Genomic DNA, 21,245 nt, shown 5'->3' with positions numbered 1-21,245 from the left:
TTTGTAACAGAAATTCAAAGATACTTTATTTCCATTTCTCATATATCAAGAAGCTAGGAATTGCTTAGTTGTAAAAATGGGATTCATTTTAGTTCAATTCACACAAATACTAAACATTTATTCTTGTGTTTTAAAGTCCAAGAATGAAAACTTGCAATTAAACACTGAGCAAGCCATGTGTTCAGGTTATGTTGGTTTCTTATCTTAAAAAGTCTTAAAGAAAAAGAAGGATACAGGACTTATATTCTCAGTAGCATATGTGCTATTATCAACACATCTTTTTGAACTCTGGGAGGAAACACCAGTCCTGAATTAAATTTTATTAAAAAAAAATCTAACTCAACTTTATATTTTTCTATGCCACTACAGCTTTCTTTCACCTCATTTAAAAGCAGATCTTCAGTTTAAGCTGTCTTCCACTATCTTCGCAGACTCTTCACATAGTAGTCCTATAATGCAAAATTTTGGGAGAACAGACGATTAGACAGCATTAGGAGCATTTTGTTTACCATTCCTATACACTCGCCCAGTTGTTAGCTGTCATCTTAACTCTACAAAAACATCACCATTGAACATGACTGGCATTAGAAGCAATGATGTAGCATTAATGGTTTAATATCAACATTAAATGTTTAAGAGTTCCTAGCATACATAATGCAACTACAGTAACAAATTATATTGCAAGAAGCTCATTTATCAGCTGTCACCTCCACTGTTAGTTCCTTATTTCAGGAATACAACTAAAGACCTTCTGTAAGAAAGCTATGTCGAGAGTGGGGAAAAAACTTCAAGTTACCCTTTCAATACATAATTGCCTATTGCTTAGCTGCTTAATTTCCCACAAATAGTTTCCAGCATACATTCCTGCCATCAACACTGCCATCATTTGGTGGCAGCTGTCTCTGCACTTATATCTGCCTTACAAGCCTGTTACCAGCCATTCCACTCTTCTGTGCTATGGCTGACTGCAAAGTCTCCTACACAGTAGGAAATATTAAGCACATACCTCTTAAGGACTTGAATTGCATTGAAAGTAACAAGGCGAATATTATGTAGTGTTTATTGCATTTTAAACTCTTTAAAGATATCTAATTCTGGGCAGCACTGCATCCCTACACACAGTTGAAAGAAAATTCCATTCTGTTAACATCAGATTTACAGTATTCACACAATACACAAAAAGTCCTTTTCACTAGCTTCAAAATCAAAAACACAACAGTAAGCTTAAAGATTACAGGCAACAGCATTCAAACATGGATGTGGGTAGAGAAAGGAGTACCTGGCATGAGTACCTGCTTAGTTTGACTGAATCCTTGATTTTTAATTTGGCTTTTCATGGGCCGCTCACAACACCAACGCTGTGTGAGGTATGGTAGTCAGCTGCAATAATTCATAAACCCTACACTTCCATCAATCCAATGCTACTGGCTCTCGAGTTACAGAACAAACTGCATTAGAATGCAAGGCAATAAAGCAAAAAAACTAGAAACATCCTTGACAAAGAAATACTAGCAGTTTATATGAAAACAAAGTAGTCCAACATGTGCCTCAAATATTAAGTATTTAAGCAAAAGTTTCTGCTGATGTACCAACACAATATGGACTTAAATACAAAACCAGTTCAATTAAAAAAAAAAAGATAACAAAATCCCTAAAAATAAAAAAGGATAATTAATTTTTCTATGGTGACTATATTACAAATATGTCCCAAAGAGGCACACTAATGGGGGCATGAGTCTGCTACAAAATAGCTGAGACAAAACAATGTACCTCAAAACGTTTTGCAGGACTACACTGTCATTTCCTTCAGAAGGTGCTTTAGTTTGTCTTCTTACTTGACTTAGTTCCATCTTCATCTGTGCATACTTACGCTGCACTGTTAAACAGTAACAAAAAGCCCTAATCAAAGTTTGAAATAATGCACTTACCTCTGTCTGATCTGAGGTCATATCAGATCAGTTTTAATTGGACTGAGTGTCACCTTCAGATTTAATGTCTTCATTGGTCCCATTGACCTCATTCTTAGTCTCACTCTCCTTCGAGTCTGTATTTGTGTCTTCACTCTGTTTTTCTCGACTACTGGACTTCATACTACTTTTTTTATCATCAGATCCCCTCTTTTCTGCCATGAAAGAAGACATTGACCATGGATTTCAAAGTAAAAACAAACATTGCACACGTGAGATATATACTGCATACAACATGGGACAATTACATTCTATAGCAATAAGAGTAATACTCAAAAAGTTACAGAAATAGGCTTCAGACTACCATGCTGGAATGGAGAGGGGACAAAATAAAGGTAGAAGGAGACAGTATAGGGTGGGGGAAGAGGAGAAAGGTCAGACCTCCTAACAGAGGCAGCTACTCAGCTCTCTGTCAAAACGAACAAATTGGAGGTAAAGAGGTTAGGCAGATGTGTAATTATGGTGCATGGCTTCCTTACTTATTATGGGACTCTTCTGGTCCCCACATTTTGATTTCTGATTGTGTATGGCTTGCTTTGGTTTATAATTTTTGTTAGTTATGGTTCTTGAAAAGGAATCAGAAAGGAGTGGTGGACAATTATGCTTGACTGCATAATCAAAGAAATTTATACTTGCCAATTAAAAACCAGCAATCTCAAACTATCAAATACTTTGGGAAATGATATTAAGCACTGACAGCTTTGAAGGTGGAGATCAGTGATGACCAAAATTAAATTTGAAGTTGCACATTTGTCAGCACTGTTAATTCTCAATTTTATAAAAACAGCAGTCATTTATAAACAACTCATTAAAAGGCCTTGGGGAGATAGCTTGGAAGATATATAAAAAGCAATTTTTTTTCAAAGGCAAAGAAACAGCAAGCTGTGGGGGAAGGAGCCCACAATTTGATAATGAATTGGGAAACTTACTGAAGCATTTGCTACACTAAAAACTCAATCTTCAAAGAAGGAAGGAAGCCAGAAGTAAAAATATTTCCATGGGAAGAAAAACATTCAGTATTAGAGCTGCGTGCCTCATCTGTAAATTCAGTATTTGCAAATTTAATAAAAATACCAATTCCTGCTGTATTATTTCACACCATAATATTCAACTCTTGCTCAGTAAAGACACTCTGGAGAGAAAAAAGAAATCCAAAAAACCAACCTCTCAGATGTCATCACACAGAACAACATTCATGCTCTTTTTTCTGATTATTCCCTGCTATCTGGGCAATCAAAATAAATAATATAAATAGATAGATATATCCCTGACACAGGAGCACACAGATGGAACACTCTGAAAAAGCTATTTAAAACAACATTATCACCTAGACTGGCATAACACACTTTTATATTCCAGGATACAAAACAAGAAATTAAGCTTTAAGAGAGCAGCAACATTCCAACTTCTTTGTTTTATAAGACTACCAAAGGATAAGGTAAAGTCCTCACAGAGAAATGAGGGCAACTGCCTAATGACCACCAGTAGTGAGGATTCACCTGCAGCAGCACATCCAGTGCAGGGTGCCTGGAGCAAGCACACGGCAACATTACCCAGCTCACTGAAGGACTAAGTCAGTTTGGGTCTGTCTGCCCTCAATTTGGCAACTCGGCAGGTAGATTGCACTCTAACTAACCTTGTTAAAAAGTCTTCTTTTTGTGTCTTAAAGGTATCTCCGGTGCACACGTGGATCCACTGAGGAATAGTAGTCTTGTTTCCCCGCAGAGGACTAGTAGTCAGTCCAATAATCTTATCTTCTGTCCTATGTAGATATGGTAGATCTTAATAGCCCTATGGATGTGCAGTGTGCAGGGTTTTGTTCTGTCTTGTTTGTGTCTTGAATATGGTCAAGAGGATAATTTTGTTCAAGGTTAAAAAAAACTGTGGTATGAAAGATCAAATTCTTCTAAAAATTTTAGTATTAAAATAGGTATACCATACCAAACCTCCAGTTTGCCAAGCAGAACTGAAAAAGTGTATTCAACAAATAGCCCAATAATTTTCCAACCCCTAGAGTATCTGCAAGAAGTTAAGTTCCCCCACTGTATTTTTAATCAGTAAGAGAGAAAGCATATAAAATTAGTTTGCTGTTGGAACTGGATGTATTATTTCAGCTGTAATCTATTAGGTATAATCACATTCATACTGACTTTGCTTCCTGATTAAACACATGCACATTTTTCTGACTGAGTTTATGTGGGCAACTGAGATGTGTTTTATGAGAATTCTTATCATGACAAAGTGAATCGCTTTACTGTTCAGAAAATCAAACATAATATCCAGTATTACTGAAGTGTTCTGGCAGTATTTGCTGAGGTTTAATCACTAACATTAAAACATGATCATAATTATTTTTATATAAGTATCAGAATCCAGATTAGGGAAGACAGACAGCCAAGCCAAAGTGGTCTAGAGGCCCATTCCAGTATTAACTCTTCATAAAATGAAGGTACTTGGAAAATAATTTTTGTTTTATTAAAACCCCCTATTTATTCCATCTGCTCTGAAGTTTGTTTACTTGAACAGTAGGTGCACTCTACTGGTTTATATTAAGCTAAGGCTCAGCTGGTGTTTACGGCTGGTGGCTCCTTTCTTTAGCAAAGATATCTCTGACACTGAAATCTGTGTCACAAAGCAAGTGCCCCATTTTTTGCTTTTTCTTTTTTTTTTATAACCTTGGTTGCCGTCTTCTATGGTATCTTAGTGAACAAGAAACCAGGACTTCTGAATTTTCAAAGTGTGGGACTAATTTAATGTGCAATTGTACACAAGTCTTGGTAAACTGCTCCTTGGGGTTTTTTTTGTGTTAATATTCATGTTTATAAAGCAGTCTGAGATATCCAGGTGAAAGGCACTACCATGAGTAGTTACAGCCTTTGCTGCTTACTTTTACAACTGCAGATCAGTGGTGGCTAATAAAGACAAGTAGATTCTGAAGACAAGATTCCCAATGTAGTAAGTTAAGATTTAAATTTGAAGTTACTATTGTGCAAAAGCTAGACACTTCAAATACATGAATCTCTAAAAGCTTTATTCTTAACTACCTATCTACAGCGCCACATTGCAAATATGACAATGCAATGGTGCTTACAGCTTCAGTACAGAAATTCAATGTTGCCTTAGTAATTACTATTGGGTTTGGTTTTTTCCCTCCTTCCTTCCCTCCTCTTTTGTATTTTTTTCTGTTAGAAGACTTTCCCAACAAAGGGAAAAAATCACAAACTTCTTCAACAGTACAGTCCTGTTCTAAGGCTTATTTGTGCTTTTACAAATGTTAGGATGGCACAGTCAAAAAAAAGTAATTGATTTTCCCAGGTGGGATTTTTCATCACAGCTCATAGCACCACCTCACTGTTCTCATTTCTGGCGGAAGAAAGCAGCAAGAAGAAAACAAAACAGCCAGCAAGGAAATTAGTCAAGTTAAAATTAAAAATACTTGAGACGTTGAAGAGAGTTCACTAGCTCCTCTATTTATGGGAAGATTAATGAAAGAACTGAAAAGCTCAAAACCAGACCAAATTTAAAGAAATAAGAAAACAGTTATTTATATGCATAGATAACAAACATTCAGGAGAATAGGACATTCTTCACCAAGTACCAGAAATCTGTTCATAAAGCAGGCAAAAAAATCAGGTAAGAATAGTAACAAATGGACACATACAGGCTACAACGCTGAATCTGAGTTTAAAGCCTGCACATCATTTCCACTGCCAATGAGCAAGCAACAAAACCCACTCTCTTACACGGCAAAGGAAAATAAGAGAAGAATCAATACTGAAGGTGTCCCATAATATAAGCCAGAATAATTGAAACAGTTCGAGGAAGTCAGGGAAGAGAAATACATGAAGCATCACCAACATTTTGGCAACTAATCCACTGGATAAATACAGAGAAGGGTCAAGCAGACAGGCCTATGCAACCCAGACACATGCACAGAGCACCTTTCATTCCAGAGAACCTCAAAAGTACCTTAGAAACACAATTGTTTCATCCATTACTGATGATCAGCCCATGAAGTGGGGTGGCTGTTTTGGACTGGCCATTAGTCAGCTCCCCACCAGAGCCAGAAGTATTACGTTCCTATAGAAGTTCCAAAAGACTTTTGAAGGGGGAAATTTAGCAGTGAATTAGTATCTTCTTCTCACAGAATGTGAATCTACAGTGTTCTCACTGTAGCTCTTTGTAATCCTACCTAAAGTTTCTGAGCTTCAGCCTCTGGTCACCGTGAATGCTGTGATACATGGCGCCTACAGCTACAAAACTGTTTCAAAAACTAACACAGCTTTCTGTTCAGACTCACCTGAATACTGACAAAGCAAGACTCACTTTGCTTAAACAAAAAACAAAAAAAAAACAAAAGGAGAAAGGTGCGGGGGGAAGAGCAGGAGACTGGGGAGAAGGCATGAATTGTCATTTAGAGCATCACAGGGATTCTGCAGTATTTATCTTGAACTGCATTTATAGATTGGGGAAAAAAACTTAAAAGCACTGTTAAAAGAGTAAAGGAAACATGATAGTGTTGGGAATTAATAGGTCATACAGGTGAGAAGCAAGGTACCAGCCCCCCACAAAACATGTACCTGCAAAGGGTAATTGCAAATATCCACTACAAGTAGGAATATAAGACATTCACTCTTAGAAAATTATGTTTACAGGCTTATGCTTTTCTAAAGGTAAACAGGTCTTAAAATATATAAAAATCCTTGCACACTTCATCTGCAGGCAAACTGCAACAGGTAAGAGAAGGACACTGGGGTGTAGGTATGCACACACATGTAGTGACAGTAACTGGGAAGAACAAAATCCTTCAAATTGCTAACAGCAACACACACACCTCTCAGAATGAGGTCTGATTTGGTACTAAGAACTTTCAGGCACTCACTGAAAAGCTAACAGCTTTTGAGACTCTAAGAAAAGATTCATTTCAGAACTTGCTAAGAACTCAGTCCTTACACAAACATACCTTTTTCTTTTGACTTCCTGTCTTGTTCTCTCTCTCTGCTTTTGCTTCTGTGCTTGTAGGATTTTCGATCCCGGCTTTTTGACCGTCTCCTGTCCCTACTACGAGACCTGTGTTTCCTTTCTGATCTATCATGGCTTCTGCTTCTCTTCCGATCACGACTCCTTAACATTCAGACAGAATTTCAAAACGTAAATCTCAGCTGCTATTCTCTATCTCAGAATATACAACAGTAAAACAGCAGCACTTTAAAATACAGTGATTGCCTGCAGAAACCAAATCTTAATATATTGTATAGAAATGTTTCCCAGTACATAAGAAATATGCCTCTTTATTTACTGAAACACTTAACTACATAGTTTAAAAGTATCTACAACCATGAAATAAAGACTAGCTGAAGGAAGAAACAAGAAACCGTATTTTTGGGGAGCATTCTTTGTTTGCTGAAAGCTCCCTCATAAAGCCGCTTCCACCACTATGGGTTCATCTTCCAAAAATGGAGAGAAGACAGTGACACTCAGCAAAAACCTGCTTATCCTTAGAACCAATAAGGTATGTCTTCACTTGAGAAGAAACACCTAAGTGAAGCTAACAAATCATTGATATTACTCAGGCTGACAGTAAGTCCCCGCAAGACTTTTACCTTTTGGAAATTTACCTGAAAATACTTAAGAGACACACAGACACACACAGAGGTACCTGCTTCGTCTTCTGTCTCTGCTTCTTGACCTTTTGTGGTCTCGTGAGCGGCTGCACCTCCTGTCAGATGTCCTGCTGGAATGCCTGCTCCGTGAGCGGCTCCTTTTACGTCTCTCTCTATCACGAGCCCTCTCTTTCTCCTTTTCCTCCTCTTCACGTCGTCTCTTCCTTTCCCGCTCTTCTCTTTCCCGCTCCCTCTCCTTCTCCCTCTCTTCTCGTTCTAGCTTCTCTTTTTTCAACCTTTCATCACGGTCAGGCTCTTCTGTTCTTTTTCGTAACTTTTCCTTAAAAAAAGAAGTTCACAGGAAGAAATGAAGACTACTCAAGACACTTAAGCTTACAGATTCTGAGGATGTAAAAGCCTAAACTTTTAAAACAGGTCTGTTTTATCTTCCAAACAAAGGACAGTACTTCCTAAAATCCCTGAAATGCAAATCCTTTGTCTTGCAGAACCTTTTTTTGCTTGTCACTCTCACAACAGAGGCCACACTACATTTTCTTAAAAAGACCATAAAACTTCCAACCTAAATCAACATCGTTGCTTGTGTCTATGTCACAACAAATTACATCAGTGAAAGCACAGTGCAGGATTCCATTTCTTGGGAGTATTTCACCTTCTTGAGAAAATTCACTGGACAGCCTTTTATGTACATCAGGAAACCTCCAAGCACTTTTCATTTCAATAACTAGAGGAAATACTTACTTTTAAATCTTCTACAGTAGCTTTTATTTTGGCATAACCCATGTGCTGCTTTCCCATTAAGTGGTCATCTACCCTCGACTGTGCATCTCCTACAATTAAAAAGGCTCCACAAACTTCACAAACTTCCATTTGTTTTTCCTGGGCTGCAAAGCTCTCAATTGTCTGAAAAAGAAGAATATTTGATACAGCAAAAGAGAAGTTTTAGTCAGTGAAGAGGTTTATAAGTCTTTGTTACTGTTGTCAAATCCCAAGCTCTACTGAAAGTTGAAATCACATCTGCCTGCTTTATCTTTGGTGCACTGCACCCCATCACAGTAAAGAGGGAGAGAAGAGGCCACCCTATGCCCATTCCCACATGGAAGGAGCCCATGAAAAAACACAGAACCATTACTCACTGCATTAACATGCACACAGTTGTATCTGCAGCTTCCTTGCAGTATCAGAAAAATTAAAGTTTTAAGTTTTTCTTGTAAAGCTGTTTTAAGATATCTTTGGCATCAACTGAAATGTCAGGAGCTGCAGAACTACCATGGAATACAACTCAAGGAATCAAAAGGCTAGAATACTACCTCAAGAAAAACAAAAAGAAAAAAAATACTGGCTTCTATTTAAAAGTATGGTGGTCAAATTAAACCACTTGTTTCAACAGACATATGAGAAGTACACTGAAATTTCAACATAAGCCCAGGTTCATGAATCATACAGCATGGACATAAACATGCTGTGAGCAACATTTAAGAATTCTTAAAAAAAAAAAAGTAATTATGCCTATCAACATTTTTTCAAGTTTTTACTTCATTAAGTATACCCCAAAAAGTTAAAACTAACAATAGTCCCACATATATATCTCAAAAAGTAACCACATTTAAAAAAAATTAAGGTATTCATCACATCTTTAATATGCTTCATTCTCCCACAAATCAAACACTTGTTAAGAGAACACATCAAACATTAAAATGCATTCTTAACTAACAAAAGAAAATAATAAAAACCACACCACAAATAAAGTCAAACAAAGCTTTATATGTTCTTAATTTCTTAAACAGCTGTTACAAAACCCAATCCACCAATTTTTAAGCATGTTTCAAATAACACACACGCAAAACTATCCCTATTAAATATATCCCTATTTTAATAAAAAACCTTAAAGCAAAACAAATTAAGTCCTTTCCCAATTAGTCACTTAAAGCAAAAAGTATGCTTCAATCTCTTCAAGTAAAAAAACTGAGTCCCAATGAAAAACATCAAACCATATCACACCCAAGAACATGTTAACAAGACAAAGTTCAAATTAACCTCCTCAAAACTATTACACCTTTAAAAAAACTTTTGCTATGAAAGCATTTCTACAAGAATTATCAGTTTTTTTAACAAAAACAAGATCTCTTAATTATAAACAAAACCAACAACAAAATTTTCAAACTTTTAATCCTTCCAGCCATTGTTTCAATAAATTGTAATGAAGAACTCTTCAGTGTTATATAGAGCAACAAGAGCTCTTAAAATATGGTACAGACATAACTGAACTTAAGAATTCCAATTGAATTCTTAAAACAAGAATCTCAATTTGAGATTTAATTAAATGCCAAAATAAAATCTTTAAACTTAAGCTTCTTTTTTATTAACAAGAACTTGATACTTAACACATTCCCTCTGGTTTATGTAGCTCTGAGAGTCAGCCAGATGCTGTCACAGCCCTGACTCAAGCACTTTCTGTAACAGCTTCTCTAACAGTATAATTCTAGTGTAGAGGTCACAGGGCAAAGTTTAACTGAGACCTCAACTAGAGGAAGGTGAAAGCTCTCCTCCAGGACTGCTGGGTGAGTAATTTCATAATTTGTGTGCAGGAAGCCCACCCCCAAGATAGAATGCCTAATCAATACACTGGATTAACACAGCCAAACGTCCTGTTACTATGTAATGAATTCTACACAGACCTTGCATGCCTTCAGTGGAAGGACATGGTTATTTAGAATGTACTGTGCACCAAACTTTGATATGTCTCACAGAACTACGAACACATGACTTACTGAAGTCGTAGACCTCAGCAGCTCTCTCTCTTCCTTTAACTGTTCAACAAGTTTCATCATTCCTTGTGCTTCTTCCACCTTTCCTTCTGAACCTAGTTCTTCAATCTAAAAGGCAATAAAAACATTAAAAGTTTATTTTTTGATCAAGTAACAAAAGCAAGTGATCTCTCTCATGGGGATTAAAAACCTCTCACCTGTTGAAGCAGTACATCAATTTTGTCAGTTAACACCTGAATCTTCTCTTCGTTTTTACCGGTAGGTCCAGCTCCCTGTAAAAAGTGCAAGAGTGACTTGGGGCTTTTTTTCTTTCCTTGTTGTTTTTTTTTTCTTTTTCTTTTGTTAAAATAGCTTAAACACACAAATGTATGTCTTCTCATATTCCAGAGACACTTTGGGAATAACTTCCCCAGGCCTCTTCTCCCATGAGAAGCTCCTAATAATAGTCTAGTCTACTATAAAACACTCCACGACACAACTTACTCCACCCCTGTTAAGTCTAGTCACACTAATTCCTCCCAGTTCAACAAAAATGTTCAAGATCCTGGCCCATAAAAAGCAAGAAAACTGTATTCAAAGTCCTAACTTTAAACTCTGACACTCCCATGCAGCTATTACATATCTTTGCAGACATTTGATTATGACTCAGAGGTTCTGTACACTTTACATTTCAAACTCTGAGTAAAATGCAAAAGGAATCTCACTTCAAAGATGTACTTGTTAGCAGTGTCCTCTCTGCAGGCTGCTAGAACAGACTTTTCGCTGCACTCCCACCTCTGCTCCACAAGTGGCATCTCTCAACTTGACACTGTCCACAGCTCCTTCTGAAGCAACTGGACTTTGTACAGAACAGTGAGGTGGGGCAGCAGAAAGAGCAAGGCTGTCCTGGCAGTCACAAAACTCAGAGAGCACAGGCCACAGACACTGCTCCAAATCCATCATGGGGAGAGACACAGCTTGCTAGTGCAGGGAGGGAGGAATGTGCAACTAGAGGAGAGAACATAAACTGAGGTTGTCAGGGTAAAGGCAACAACTGACAGGTAGAGAACAGATACTCATTCTGAGGAAACAAGAGACGGTGAGAACAGAGAGGGCTCTTGGTGACTCTGGAGTCACCTGCCTTGTCTATTAATGCCAGATGCAATCTGCTGGCTAACAGGCAAAAAATCTTAATTCATCAGGAATCTTCTGGATAACACTAAGTTTCATCTGAATAGGTAAGACCCTGAAGATCCTATCTACAGGAAAAGCTGCCTCACTGACTCCTGCAGACTCACCCCAGAAGACTGTTGGTTCTGTGAGAGAGCCAAACGAGCGTGGCCCCTCCGGATCCTGCGCTCCACCTCTGCAAGCAAGCTCTGCAAATAGCGCAGGAAATCCCTCTCATAGCCCACCTTCATGAATCGAGAGCTCTTCTCATACCTGAGAAAAGGTTTTAAAAATGAGAGCTCACATAAATCTGTAATAGATGAAAACTAAGTAACAAGACACACAGTATTATAAATTCTTGCTCACAGTAAGAGAATATGATATATTTAAATAAGTAAATTTTTATTTAAATAAAAATTTAAACAAACTTTTGCAAATAAAAAGAGCAAGTAATTCATAATGTTTGGGCTGCTATTAACAAATTGCAAAGATACCAGAAACTCCATTTACTTTAACATATCAAACAACAAACTTACTGTTTGCGTAGATTTTCATCATGAATTTTTTCACAAGGACCTAAGAAGACAACACAAAAAGCTTAAGTTTGCATTCCTAAATGTTGTACTCATATTCCACCAACATTTGTTTGTGCATCATGACAGAACAGAACTATAAACATTTCACAAAGACTTTTATGCTTCTGCCATTCTGCTTCCTTTGCTTGGAGCTTGAAAGACACACTGAAGAAAAAGAATGTCAACATCATTAGGTAGTTATAAAAAAGAGACTCGACATATGCAGTCATGATAAAAAATAAAATTTCCAGATCGAGTTTCACATCAGTAAATACAAACAATGTAATATCCTAAATACCTGGGGCTTAAAAAAAAAAAAAAAAAAAAAAAGAAAAATTACATATGAAGGGAAATTTCATCAGGCACTTTCTAATTTCCAGGGTTCTCTGCAACACACTGGCTACTTAAAACAGATCTTCAGAGTAAATTAGGAGGTATGTACCCTGAGCTCATGAAGGTGGCCATGTTAAAATTCCTCACCTTCCCCAGACTCTCAAACTCTTTAACAGACTTAGAAACTAACACTAAGACAAAAGTCTGGTTTTGCTAAGTTAACTTCTCCAAAATATATACTATATGTAGCCATCAACTACCAGCAATTGAGAGCTGGCCTTTAGAAATAACTATTACAGTAAGTGAGTCTTTTACTTTAGGTAAAGCAGCTCAACAGTATGTCACACAAAACTGCCACTTGAACAGGAGAAAAACACCCCACACCCAGCAACTTAGCTTACATAGTAAGAAAAAATTTTTAAGAAGCCTTTCAACTTAGACAAAGTAAGATCTGGGATAAATATTACTTTTACCACACTGTATCACTGGCAACCCTTGAAATGAAAAAAAAAAAAAAAAAAAAATCCAAGTGTTTTGACAAAGCAATTAACAATAAAAACATAGTTTGCAAACAAAAGCTCAACCGTAATTACTTTTCCGTGAATAAAAATGTCATGACTTATAAACTTACCTAAATCAGAACGGGTGTTTGTAAATAACTCAGCTGGGCAAAAGCCACAAAGATAGTATTTGCAAACCTGACAGAAGAAAGAAACAGGCATCATTTTTTGTCTCTCGAATTGAAAATTTTATGCAATTGCTTTTTATACTAAAACGCAAAGTTTCAGTGTCAAAGTTTCCTTTGAACATAGTAAAATTTCTAGAAATTTTACACACCCTTTATCTTTATATTTCTTGGCAGCAGTAAGTGCTACAAGATGCACTTTGATGACAAAACACTAAAAATCTTACTTTTCCTTGTAACAGTTCTTAATTCTACCACTAAATCGAAATATTTAAGATTAAAGTGTCATCAATTTATAAATATTAAATATTTAATATTTCCAAATGAAAGGAATGAGATCAGAATGGACTATTTAGTAAGTTTCAGTGAAATTCTTAACTGTGAAAAGCAACAAGAGGTGAGAAAAACTGGCATGGAAGCATGGAACATGGGACTACTCTGTGTTCAGCCTTCACTTCCTCAGAGCTACTGGCCTGGAGAACCAGAGCTACCTGCACTAAAACATTTGGTACTATCCCAAGGACTTTGATGGCAATTAAAAGACAGAATTATCCAGAAGCTTTCCCACACCACTGTTCTTACAATTCCCTATTTTAAGAATGATAGCCAAGACATTATATAGCTCTTCAGGCAGAAAAGGCATTCATTTTAATCTGGTTTCCTGCCAACTAGAAAGAGTTTGGTTTGCTTCTCCACAGCCTGGTTTTACATTATTGAGTCAGGATCTCTTTCTGATAACAAAAAAAGACCACCAGAAATTTCAAAAACCCCAAACCCCACAAACCTGTTATTCTAGTCAATAAATACCTAACATATTATGGGTAAAACCAGCTTTTGTTAAAAAGATTATTCACCCTCACCCATGAGCATGAGCTTAGCTAGTCAAGGTGGTCAGTTCCTGAAGTTCATGACACAGAAATATCTCCTGTCTACCAATCAGAACGCAAGGGTAGAATCAGACATACTTTCATCCCAAACTTAATAAATAATCATAAATAATTAACTTTTCACTAGACCCTCCCCACAGATGTGACTGCCATTAATTAAGGTGTAAATCCAAAACTAGCCTGGACGTTCTTCCAACACCTCCTTCACATGACATCAATTTAAATTTTTGCAATCTAATAACTCTGAACGCATTACAGCCTAGTTCTAATCCTCTCACATACCCTGTGAACAAAGACTTGGACTATCTTATCTCCCAAGATACAGACTGAAGTATCTGAAGAAATGAGGGTAAGGACTGAAGCCCCAAACACCACCACCTCACTAAAAAGCCTGTGATACCCATTGATCGAATTAGACCAGCCTGATTCATTTTTCCAAGCTAACTGCCAGACTGCAAATCAGCCTACGGAAGTTCAAACTCTCCTGACTGCTTTGCAGATTCCTCAGAGAAACCATCAGGCTTTCTATTAACAAACCATGGAAAAGAAACACCAACAAACAAATCTCTTATTATGTCATTTGAATACTTCTCCCTTGATCCAGGTTTGGACACTGGTACCTATCTGAAGCAATTTAACAAGAATAGTTAAGAAAACATGTGAAGTGACTTTTTTTTTTTTCTTCTCAGAAGGAAGGAGAAAGTTATTGGACCAAATCTGATTTCAGAATCTGCTCTTCTTGGAAAGCTGCAATATCCCTTGTTTTACTACAGTTACTTCAAAGGAGCAGTTTCTGGGATGGATTTTTCTGTTCAGTTTTTCTGATGGATTTTTCCACAGAACTGTAATTTGTCTATACATTCTCTTCTTCTTCCATCTTCTCATACTCACATCCAGGTATAAGGATCAGTGGAAAGACATTTCCCAAAAAAATTCAGAGAAGGATTAAACAATTTCTTAAGACACAGCACAGTAATGACAGTCTAACCACACCAAATAATTAAAGGAGTTGTAGAATATCTTCTATCAACCAAAAAATTAAAAACTGGCCCGTAACAGCTTAGAAACTAGTAGTAACAAAAGAAGAAAAGGAAAAATTAGAAGTATGATGAACAAAGCAAGACACCCATCCTCAATAAAACCAGAAAGAATTACAATTATTACGAAACAGCACTACTAGGAAAAGCCTCTTTTTATGAACTGATTACAGCTAAAAGTTGGAATAACCAATTCTAAAATATGAGGTTAAAAAATGCCCTACACTGTATTAATTATTTATATATTAAAAACCCAAAACAAACACAAGCTATATCAAACAAACAAAAAAACCTCAAACCCAAAATAATGACAAAAACCACACACACAGAGCAAAAAGCTGCCATAATTTTCTTCTACAAGCTCTAGATGCTGCCACTCTAGCACTATGATGGTACTCAGTGTATTACTTGACATTCTCTCCTGGGAAGCAGCCTGCAGAGAAATACTTCAGAGTGGTTCAGACTACCGTGGCTGAAGCAATTTTCTTCCCCTCTCATATCCATTTCATTATGCTCTTCAATTTCATATGCTTCAACAGGAAAATACAACCTGCTGGAATTCTGCAGAATCTTGCAGGTATCACTCCAGCTCAGCTTCATACAGTGCAACATCTGCCTTCCCAGGCTGAACATTGTTGTGGTGTGCTGTAATGTCCCATTTTGGCCTTCCAGGTCACTTCCCCAGGTGTGCCTATACTCTCTCCCTTCCCCCTTACCCCCTTGCTGAGTGAGTCCTGTCACTCAGACTTAACACTCCAGCAAGGTGTGGTGTTGTTGGTCAAGTTCAAAGGATGCCACTCAGGCCTGGGGGTCATTGGCCTGTCTGGGTGTCATCTTCCCCTGAGACCCTGCCCCTCTCACCTGGTTGGTGGCTCACCTGTACCTCCCCTCCCCCTGTCCCTGAGCTTCAAAAGGTGATCAGACCATGCAGCCGTGGTTCTGTTGGAGCAGGTCCTCACATTCAGACCTCTGTAACCATGGAATAAACCTCTGGACATTAAACCTTCCAGCAGAATCCTCTCCTTTTTCTCTTCACCATTGCCTGAAGCTATTCCTCTTGAGGTAACGGGGTTCCAACAAGCCTGGATTTGTTCAGTGCCCAGCTGCAATCTCCAGCAAGCCAAGGTATCTCTGGGGTGACACACCGCAGTTGCTGCCTTTGGCCCAGCAGCGAGGGTCAGACTGGCCCAGGCACAATCCAACTGGAAATATTGGGAGCTTTTTTTTTCAAATAGAACATCAACTGCACTTTCCAGCAATCCCAAGTAATCAATGGTGAGTGGGAACAGTAAGGGCCAAGGAATGGTTTAAGCATCATGGAACCATTGAATGACTGAAACAGATGTGAGTGATGAGCTTCAGCTGGCATCACTCATCCATGGTTTATCAGTATCGCTGCACTGATCACAAGCAATATGAAAACACATTCCACAACAGGCAGTTTGGTGGGAGTAACCACCAATGCAGGTAACCAGCATTTACTCCTTTTGCAGAGTTATTCTCTGCTAGCGAGCAGGTGCGACAGACACGTGTCAGTGTCAAAGTGCTGCTGCAGGATAAGCCTTTGAGACAGCCTGGGTCTCAAAGCCCCTGAGTGCTCAAACTTTGGTAAGATGCTACAACAGGGATGCTGGAACTTTCCATTTCTTCATCGCAAATTCACTAATCCCTGAAATCTCTAGCAGGTGGGAAAGCAGCATCCTTTACATCCAAATGCACAAAGTTAACAGCAAGAACTGCAAGCTCAACCGGAGTTCGGGAAGCAGTTCAAAGCTCTCCCATGTAAAGAAGAAGCTATTAACAGCTCTATATTGTTAGTGCTTCTACATTAACATGTTTCTCTTCTGCAAGAAATTTATTAACTTGTAGAGAAGTATCTCTCTAACAGTAATAAACAATTACAAAAGCAAATTCCTTTAGAAAGACAATTCCTAGTAAAAGGCTGAGAATAAAATTCAGCAGGCTGAGGCTTACACATTAAAAACTAGTAAATTCCTTCTCATAGTTGAGTTCTTTGAATCCATTAAAGCTCACGGGCAGTAGATATTTTAAGAGCAATGTCCACCCACCCAAATCCAAACAAACATCAGCCCTTCTCCAGAATCCACTCTTGAAGATAAATGTTATTTGTTGTAGGAAGAGTATTAGTAATGAAAGGTTAAGTCCTCTCCCTCCATCCCCTGGAGGATTAAGTCCTTAAATTCTACCTAGATACAAAGCAATTTAGGTTGCTGGCATTATAAAAGCACAACACATAAATAGCTAAAATCATGCCATCACACTCTGAATACAAAGCAACATTTTGAGAAACTGCATCATCAGAGGTGATTGCTCACAGCTGTTTGTCCCTAACAGCTCTTCATCCCTTTCCACTTTCTGAAAACCCTGAGTTTGCCTTGAAGAAGCACTAAAATTTCAAACCTTACAGGAGCAGGGGCAGCCCATGCTGTGCATCTTGTACTACAGAACAGCCTCAGAATTCTTATGCAACTGCTATTTCTGTAAGAACTTTTTCCTTGCCTTGTGCAAGCAAGCAGCATATTAAAGCAGGAAGGTGTGAATCAATAAAGAAATACATTTTGTCTACAGATATGATAGTAAGCAGAAAGACTAAAATACATGATACTAATAATTTCTTCCTGCATACAAAGCCTTTTTGCCAAAACCAGGACTGATCACCTAAAGACATGCCATCATACTGAAATATACCACAAGTGGAATTCCAATTTTTAAAGATTAAAGGCTTTAATTATGTCAAAGTTTTATAGTAAGAACTTGAGCTCTAGAAAAACTTTTATAATATATGATCTACATGTTTCATTGGCACTGCAAATAAATCACACAATGAGCTATCACACCCTCTGCTTCCACACTTTCCACTTCCATCTTGTATTTCACTGCACCTTCCAGTTTCTGAGAGCCACATGGACACCATCTCCAAAGAATAAGCAAAATACAGATGAGCTTCTTGGTAATCTTCCACATTCAAAACTGATGAAATGTGACACAAAATCCTACACTATGGGATCAATACAACATGCTGGCATTGAGCAGGTTGCATGATCAATGTCTAATCTCAAAAGAAATTACATTAGCAGATGTATTTCACCTGAAAAGCAGGACAGCAGGCAGAGGAATTAATGTTACCATTTGAACCTTATCTGCATTTCCTGTCTTTTAAAACATGTCAGCATTGCAAATTTAATCTTTAGGTGACAAAGAAAGTCAAAGTGAGACACGTGTTTAACAGCAGTAATTGTTAGGGTTTATGACCTCAGTGGACTAGAGGAATCTAGGAAAACATTCCTTGCAGAAAGGTTGTATTTAATAATAAATCAAAGCAGAGCAAACAGCCACAGATCCTGCAGGACTGAAGGCTCAACCCTAAGCCTGTAACTTTCCCACTGCTCTCAGACACAGGACAGTGCTCCTTTTCTGAACTGTCACAGGACTGGGAAGGAGAGACAAGGCCCTGGTTTTGTATCAACAAAACTGAACAGCTTAGAGACTGAGTCATTTGGTTATAGTCAAACTCTACAGCCTAAAGCCGTAAGCGAAAAGAAAAACTGAAAATACTCTGTGATTTGTTCAATTGAAGATGAAGGTAATCTGAACTTACTAAAAGCAAATGATGGGGAAAACAAAAACCAACAAAGAAGTCTTTCTCATCTTAACGAATAAACCAAACCAATCACCTTATCTGTTCTACCTGGGCCAACATGGCTCAAGCCATTCACCTTGTATTCCATGTATTTCATCTAACTCCTCCTCATTTTAAATTCACAGTCAAAGGAAAGTATCTAACCGAACACTCAAGCGAATTATTTTCTTAATAAAGTAAGTCTAGAAACACATAAACAAGGCCATGAAAACTTCCTGAAATCATGATTTCTTCCTGATGTGCACTTCTTATCTACAGAGCAGCATTTTTCTAGGGAAAGAATGGTTCCTCACACTTGAAAACTCTAAGGTAAGATAAGTATTGGTCCTTAGATCACACAAACTCAACCATTCCAAACAAATTCAAACAAGTATTGTCCTCCTTTATAATGACCTAAATCCCATATAAAAACATGAAAACATGTCTTAGATTAACATGATTTAATGCAAGCATTTTTCCCTCCCTCCAAATAAACAACAACACGGGGAGGAGCTAAATGCTCTGTGCAGCTTTAACCACAGAAATCCCTATCATTCAAGACATAAATTATTGTGACACTTTCTTTTAACATCCATCATTACGGAAAAAAAGGTATCGTGAACGGGAGAAAATAAAATTTAAAAATTCCTGTGTTCATCTCTCCCAAAGCTATAGGAACTCTGTAGGTACCAGTGAGTTTTCCTGAAAAAACTTACAATGCAACTATAATAGCCAAAACTAACTCATCATTCATTAAAGCTCAACCAACTGGAGAAACCCCAATTAATAAATAATAATAATAATAATAACAATAATGTTGTCCTGTTTGGGCTACTTATTGCAGAAAATGAACAAACACCATATTAACAAAAGTACGTTAAGTACTCCTAAACAACAGGCTTGTTTAGGATAGTGTCCGTCCCCCCCTCCCAAGCAGATTCTTCTGAGTGAGGAAATACAGAAAGAATCAACCTTTTCTTAATCAAAAGTCTTATGATTTTTCCTTGTAGTACAAGCTCCAGACATTAAAGTCGGTCGCGCGTGCCTTTCTTTTTCCTCCCCCAACACCATCCTCAGGAAGAGATCCAGATACATTTATCTCCCAAACTCGAACATCTGTCTCAACCCCCTTCGTGCAAGTCAGCGGCTTCCACTCTGAAGTGTTGAATTCCTTCAGCCGCCCCGGGAGACCCCTGCCACCAGCAGCTCTCTGGAAACCCCCGTTCCCGTTAACGGCGGCGCCGGCGGGCACAGCCTTCCCCCGCAGACACCCAAACAGCGGGGCTGTCCCTCCTGCAGCCCAACAACAGCCCGGCTGTGTCGGGATCTTCCTCCTCGGTGAGACTCGGCGCCGTCCCGCGCACGGCCAGGGCCGGCCCGCCCCAGGCCGCCATGCAGGGCCCAGCACGGAGGGCCCCAACCCGCACCCCGACAACCCACGCGGAACCCCAGCTCTGGCCGGCACGTCATGCCTTCCCTCTTCCCCCCTTCTCCCTCTTTCCCGCAGTTGTCCCTGGCCAAGAGAAGCCGCCCATGTCGCTCCGACAAACCCCCGGCTCCGCGCAGTGCGCGAGAGCAGCGGAGGGAGGAGAGAGGCGGCCCCGCTACACTCACACTCTCGTGGTCCCACCGCACGTTGCTGCGCTTTTCATCCGGGGCCAGGTTCCTGTCCCTGCCCATGAGCTCATCGAGGAGCTGGGCGGCCGATATCATCGTGAGATGCAGGCCGAATCCCCCTCGCCAGACACCAGCTCGCCGCCCACCTCGCCCCGACAACCCGCGCCGCGCCTGACGGAGACAAAATGGCGGCGGTGGCTGGCCCTGCCCACAATGCACCGCGCGGGCCGAGCCCGCCGTGCTCCGCTCCCTCACGGCGCCTCCGCGCTGCCCAGCCCGAGCAGCCGTGTGGCGCGCAGGAAGAGCGGGGAGTCCCCACAAATACCGGAACGCGGAACCACCACAGTCGCGTGTGGCTCCGCGTACGCGGCAGCGGGTGCCACACAGACGGTGTCCTGCCCAGTGAGGTGTCATGACAAATGCTGCCCAGCTCCGTGTGGTATCACTGCAGATGGTAACTTGTCACGACAGAGAGTGTCCAGCCCAGTGCGGTGTCCGAATGCAGGGACACAGCACAGAGACAACATGCTAGTGGCCTAGCTGGTCATGGCTGGAGGCTAAGGACACGGGCCTGAGCACAGCTGAAGCAGTGTCATTGTCCCCTCTCCATCCTGGCAGGAGAAAGTCACCCAAACTGCTCCTGATGCGCTTCTTCCGAGTCCCTGTTCTGAGTGCTGCCAGCTGCGCATGTTCACATAAGAATTCGGGGAATTGTAGGATCGTTATGGTTGGAAAAGGCCTCTAAGATCATCCAGTCCCGCCATCACCACACTCACTAATAAACCATGTCCTCATGTGCCATATTCACACATTTTTCGAATGCTTCGAGGGATGATACCACCACTTCTCTGGAAAGCCTGTCCCATGCTTCACAGGTTGAGGGAGAATAGAAGTCCTGCAGATGTAACAAAAATCTTAGTCTTTGACCTTGGAAGCAGCCCACTTTGTTTTCTTTTCTAGATGTTA

The 21,245-nt window shown here is 39.4% G+C and overlaps 1 protein-coding gene across 9 annotated transcripts; it reads right to left on the bottom strand.

Moving 5' to 3' along the window:
• Positions 1–20,463, bottom strand: LUC7L3 (LUC7 like 3 pre-mRNA splicing factor). 9 transcript variants are annotated; one of them, XM_059485574.1, is made up of 13 exons: positions 20,277–20,463; positions 13,045–13,111; positions 12,042–12,081; positions 11,634–11,778; positions 10,554–10,628; positions 10,360–10,464; positions 8,330–8,491; positions 7,627–7,910; positions 6,931–7,091; positions 1,982–2,122; positions 1,771–1,876; positions 1,293–1,358; positions 1–449 (listed from the first exon to the last, which is right to left on the bottom strand). In XM_059485574.1, the coding sequence occupies exons 1-12, from the start codon at positions 20,373–20,375 to the stop codon at positions 1,334–1,336; spliced, it is 1,410 nt and encodes a 469-aa protein (XP_059341557.1). In that variant the 5' UTR covers positions 20,376–20,463; the 3' UTR covers positions 1–449; positions 1,293–1,333. The 9 variants fall into 9 exon arrangements, 7 of the variants coding, with proteins under 7 accessions (XP_059341557.1, XP_059341556.1, XP_059341558.1 ...); XR_009419725.1 differs by having other exon boundaries at positions 1,293–1,876; XM_059485573.1 differs by having other exon boundaries at positions 1–1,358.
• Positions 20,464–21,245: the final 782 nt, after the last annotated feature.

The sequence above is a fragment of the Ammospiza nelsoni genome, chromosome 19, assembly GCF_027579445.1.
Source record: "Ammospiza nelsoni isolate bAmmNel1 chromosome 19, bAmmNel1.pri, whole genome shotgun sequence".
NCBI classification, from domain to species: Eukaryota; Metazoa; Chordata; class Aves; order Passeriformes; family Passerellidae; genus Ammospiza; species Ammospiza nelsoni.
This window is presented reverse-complemented; position numbering and strand designations above follow the sequence as displayed.